The 6,000-nt window shown below is 37.9% G+C and overlaps 1 protein-coding gene across 3 annotated transcripts in view; it reads right to left on the reverse strand.

The window, feature by feature from the left end:
• LOC138330346 (G-protein coupled receptor GRL101-like) overlaps positions 1–4,810 on the reverse strand; it is an 85,132-nt gene extending 80,322 nt beyond the window's left edge. For all 3 annotated transcript variants that reach the window (XM_069277911.1, XM_069277912.1, XM_069277910.1), the window contains exon 1: positions 4,677–4,810. In XM_069277911.1, coding sequence (XP_069134012.1) covers positions 4,677–4,708 — 32 coding nt within the window. In that variant the 5' untranslated portion in view covers positions 4,709–4,810. The remainder of the gene's footprint in view (positions 1–4,676) is intronic.
• Positions 4,811–6,000: the final 1,190 nt, after the last annotated feature.

The raw sequence follows: 6,000 nt of genomic DNA on the forward strand, positions 1-6,000 counted from the left end.
GCTTTGAATGGCGACGTCCATCGGTCAACAGATGTAACATATTTCCAAGGATTCTGTCAAGCAATGTCATCGTATTTTCAGTGAAATACAAGTTCATAGACATTCTATTCCTAGCGAGGAAACAGCATGAATATGACTGATAGACTCTATATTTCATATCGTATTTATTTCTTGGACAATCTATAATCCTACAGAGCCGATGTTACCGACGAAACACGTTGAATACCCCTCTAAATCATGTGCCTTATAATCATGAATTGTACTACAAACCTTCTATGAGCCAACTAAACGTCTGAAGCCACATACCGACCGGGTCCCACGCAAATAATACAGGAAAATGCATCACTTATTCTTGCTTGTTTGTTTGTTTGATTCAATTGTTTGTGTGTTTGTTTGTTTGATTAATTAACGTCCTATTAACAGCTATGGTCATGTAAGGACGGCCTCCCATGTATGCGGTGTATTCCGTTTATGTAGTGCGAGGTGCTTGTTTTGGGAAACTGCGGTATATTCGTGTTGTGTCTTCTTGTATAGTGGAACTACTGCCCTTTTTATAGTGCTATATCACTGAAGCATGCCGCCGAAGACACCAAGCAACACACCCCACCCAGTCACATTATACTGACAATGTGCGAACCGGTCGAGCGCTAAGCAGGAGCAGAAACTACCACTTTTATAGACTTTGGTGTGTCTCGGCCAGGGGACAGAACCCAGAACCTTCCTCACAGGGGGGGACGCTCAACTTAAGACCAAAAGTGAGGCGGTGCCAAGGGAGGCATTAGGAAAGATAAAGTCAGTTAGGAAGAAGAGAAAAGAAAAGATCCTAAATTTAGTCGCCTTTTACGATCATGCAATAGGGGCAGCAGGTACAATTCTAACGTCCTACCTGCCGGGCCATAAGTGAAAAATATCAAGTAATGTGTATAATAATATCAATAGTTGGTGACATGGTTATCGACTGGCGAACGTCAATAGCGGAAGTCAGCAGATGCGCACGCATTTACTGTAGTTGGGTCAAACACGCACCTATGTTAATAAAACTGCTTGTCTCAGCCATTAGCAGCAAACTTCCCCTTTAAGAGCCCATTCCTCAGTCCCTAGGTGTTGAATCTACCTCATTTATATGAAATTTGATTGTGTTTCCAATGACGTTTCACATTAATTATGATTGTAATTCATTCAAGGGTTAAGGAGAAGTAGGATTTAAAAGCTAGATTTCAGTAAAATCACCCTTTCTGAGCCCCACCCTTCTGTCTCCAGGGGTCGGACCTAATTCAATTATATATAATATGAGTGTTATTCCCCAATGATAGAGCCCCGGCCCTTTATCCCGAGCGGTCGAACCTGGCTCATTGATATATAATAATATTGCTCTTCCCAAATATTGTTTTACAACAAATATGGATGAAATCCACTCATAATCGAGGAAAAGTAGGATTTTATAGTCAAATTACATCAAAGTTCCCAGGGATCGGACATGGCTCGCTTATATTAGATATAATTGCCCCCCTCCCCCCCTGTACCAAGGTGTCTGACCTAACACGTTTATATACAAGAGGTCCATGGGCATTAACGGCCATCTGACTATTAGCACGAAACAACATAGTCATAGTATACAGTAGTGGCTAACAATTAAGACGATACAAGGAACCCCTTCTTTGAAGCTGTAAGTTTCTGAAATATTTGATGACCTTGACCTTCATTCACTTCAACAAACTTGATAACCCTTCATCCTAGTATGCTGCAGAACCTAAATCAGGTCTCTAGGGCTCTTAATTATTAGAAGTCGTTTCAAGAGTTCAGCCTCTTTGACCCATGTGACATTGAATTGCTATCAAGGTCATTCATTTAAATAATTTGTTTCTACATATGTTCCATTCAAGGATTAAGGAGGAGTCAGATTTTCAGCAAAGTTCCCATATTGGAGCCCCGCCGTTCTGTCCCCGATGATCGTACCTGATTCTTTTATATAAAATATAATTGTCTTCCACAAATGATGTGTCTTACCAATAATAGTTGTAATTCACTCAGGGGTTCAGGAGAAGTAGGATTTTAAAGCTAAATTTCATCAAAGTTCCCCCTTCTGAGACCCGTCTTTTTTGTCTCATAGTATCGGATCACATGAATTATGGTTAAAATCAACTGAAGGATGAAGGAGGAGTAGGTTTTTAAAGCCAAATTAAGGTAAAATTACCCCTTCTGAGTTCCGCCTCTCTGTGCCCATGGGTCAAACCTAACTCATTTATATAAAATATGATTGTCTTCCTCCAATGATGTTCCTCATCAATGATGTTTGTAATTTAGTCATTGGTCATGGAGAAGTAGGATTTTAAAGCAGAATTTTATCAAAGTTCCCCCTCTAAGCCAAGCCCCTATGTCCCCAATGGGTCGGACATAACTCGTTTACATAAAATATGATTGCCCTTCCACAATGATGTTTCACACAAATATGATTACAAATGGTAAGGAAGAGTAGGATTTTAAAGCAAAATTTTAGCAAAGTTCCATTTTGAAGGCCCGCCCCTTTCTCACTATGGGTTAAACTTGGCTCATTTATATAAAAAAATGTCTTTCCCAACTGATCCAAATGATGTTTCATGCCAGTGATGTTTGTAATCCACTCAGGTGTTAAGGAGTAGGATTTTAAAGCTGAATTTCATCAAAGTGTCCCATTTTGAGCCCTGTCCTTCGTTCCCATGGGTCCGGACCTAACTCATTTATATAAAATGCGATTGTTCTTCTCCAATGACGTTTCACACTAAATATGACTGAGTGCACTTGAGGGTTAGGGAGGAGTAGGATTTTAAATCTTTAATTAAGAAGAAAAAAAACCTTCCCTTTTTAAGCCCCGCCCCTGTGCCCCTAGGAGTTTAAAACTAATATTCAGAAGAAGAAAAAATCCCTTTTTAGGGTCCCACCCCTCAGCCCCTATGGGTCGCACATGCGCATTTATATAACAAATGATTGTATTACAACATAGTCACAGTATACAGTAGTGGCTAACAATTATTTGTTTGATTTATTAACGTCCTATTAACAGCTATGGTCATGTAAGGACGGCCTCCCATGTATGCGGTGTGTTGCGTGTATGTTGTGCGAGGTGAGTGTACTGAGAGACTGCGGTATGTTTGTGTTGTGTCTTCTTGTATAGTGGAACTGTTGCCCTTTTTATAGTGCTATAACACTGAAGCATGCCGCCGAAGACACCAAGCAACACACCCCACCCAGTCACATTATACTGACAACGGGCGACAATTAAAGATGCTCCACCGCCGACAAATAGTATTTTTTTCAATATCAAAAACAGGAGCAGACGATTTAGTATTTTTCTTCAGTTACAAAAAATGCTTACATTACACCATTACCACCATTGAAAAGTTTGAGCTTCTAATTTTACATCAAGTTGAAAATATAAAAAAATAATTAATTGCATCCCGAAAAAAATCCGTGGCACTATATTCTATATGGAATGAAGTACTGATTGTGCACGCATCAAAGGCGAAATGAATTGTTTTATATTAATTTTTGTGTTAATTAGGCATATATATACACGATTAAACACCAGTTATTGTTCAAATGATGAATCTCATTTATGCTCTGGCGGCGGTGGAGCATCTTTAAGGGGATACAAGGAAACACCTTCATTGAAGCTCTAAATTTCTGAAATATTTGAGGACTTTGACCTTCATTTACTTCAACAAACTTGGTAGCCCTTCATCCTAGTATGCTGAAGACACTAAATCAGATTTATTGGCATCTTAGTCGTTTCAAGAGTTCATCCTCTTTGACCGACCCATGTGACTTTGAATTGCTATCAAGGTCATTCATTTGGATATTTAGTTTCTACAGATGTTCCACAACAAATATGGTTGTAACTTATTCAAGAATTAAGGAGGAGTTAGATTTTAATGCCAAATTTCAGCACAGTTCCCATATTGGAATTCCACCGTTCTGTCCTCGTGGGTCGTACATGGGTCATTTATATAAAATGTGATTGTCCTCCCCTAATGATGTTTAATGACAAATATGGTTGTAATCCACTCAAGGGTTAAAAATGAGGTGTATGCTTTTAAATTAAAAAAAAAAACTCAGCAAAGTTCACCTTTGGAGCCCATCACTTGGTGTTTATATAATATATTGATTGTCTTCCACAAATGTTTCTTACCAATTATGGTTGAAATCTGCTCAAGGTGAGCCCTGCAGGTAGGGCGTTAGATGTTACTTTGTTACTTAAGTCTGCTAATTTGTTTGGGGTTCAATAACGGCACATATGAGAAATATTATGATTGGTTGATATATTTAGACATAAAACGCCGATTGCCTTGTCTTGTTACAGTGTGTAAACTGAGCGTAGTGGAGTATAGACAAGGCGATTTTGAGGAAAGCATAAAAACAAGAACCTATGTGTTGTGACTGCTGTTTATAAGGCACAAATATTTTTTTTCTGTGACTTTAAATGATTTCACAGCTTAAGTCATCAAAACGTAACGGTTTCAATAGATTACTGAAGAAAAAATAGCATGTCAAAATTTTCTCCCAGTTACGGCACATATAACCTTAAGTTCGCGGAATTTCACTGAATATATCGAATTTCAATCCTCCTTGAATAAAAGTAATTATACCGTATAATGTTTTCTTTATTTACAGTTTTGGACAAATCATTAATCAATATTTACCTTCCTTGGTACCGCTCTCCAACGGAACTCATCTTATACAGGGGTCATCCCTGTGTGGTGTCCCTGACGTGTGTTGTGTCTATAGATCGTAATCCTTTAAACCAATATGCTGCCAATCTAGTATGCTCGAATCGTCATTTGATGCGTCCAGCCTATTTATAATTGGCGGATTGCAAGCAGCCAATCAAGCTACCGGACATCACACGTGACTTGGTATTGTGTAGTATGAATAGGTTCACGTGCGTTATAACGACATTATGCTGCCTGTTTATAGGTTATTTTAAGTAAGCACAGTGGGAATGTACAGCCATAACTAAAATTGTATTTGGTAAAACATCGAATCGATACAAATTACACAAACATAGGGGGAAATGAAAAATATGCATTTTATATTATTTGTTTACTCAGTCATGTCAATGATACGTTTGAATTATTTATAAACCTTCTGGTTTTTCTTTTCCAATCATGCATGAACCTCTCATGCAATGATGAAGGAGAACAATGTGCTATATAAATTTGATACCGACTATGGGTTGTTACATTTGAAATGTAATAGAGAATATTATTAACAATGCCGGCACAACCGCCACATGTTTTCGATTGGAATGCATTTCAATAACATGCACACGTGATAATAATTCCAGACTCTGCAGAGATCGATGGAACTGGCTTCCTAATGACATTTCGATTTTTTGCAATAACTGTAATTAACGTGGACCACTTTTTAAAAGTTGTTTTTTGTAATGACGGCATTGTACGTACAGCTGTACCAACTCTTCTCAGCTTCACGTTGTCGTAAATAGCTGTGTTTAACTCATATTGATCTGATTAAAATACAGATCTGTACTATGTCTCCATTTGATAAAATGATCTGACAACACCCTATAATTTACCAAGTCCTGTTGATCTTCATACTCCCTGAGCTTTATTTCAAAAGCATTTTTCTCCACTTAGCTAGTTTTATGAAAACGACATTTCGTCGACGACCACATACAAAACAGTCATTTAGCTATGTTGTTTTGGGGGCGAGATGACTACATATACAGGTACATGAAAACGATTATAACAGCTATTGCAAAATATTATGTCCACTAATATTTAATTGTGTGATGATGGAAGAAGGAATTAATTTGTCCAATTCGAAAGGTCACCCGAATGTGACCTCTTATGGGATGTTGCCAGATAATTTATCAAACGCCTGAAAAAATCGTATTTCAATCAGATTGTGCTCATATTTTTTTCTCATATCACAACCATCATGAACCATAGCCATTAGATGCATTTTCTGTTCTTATGAAATTAAATCGATAGCCACATACATGCC

This window comes from Argopecten irradians, chromosome 8, assembly GCF_041381155.1.
Source record: "Argopecten irradians isolate NY chromosome 8, Ai_NY, whole genome shotgun sequence".
In the NCBI taxonomy this organism is placed as follows: Eukaryota; Metazoa; Mollusca; class Bivalvia; order Pectinida; family Pectinidae; genus Argopecten; species Argopecten irradians.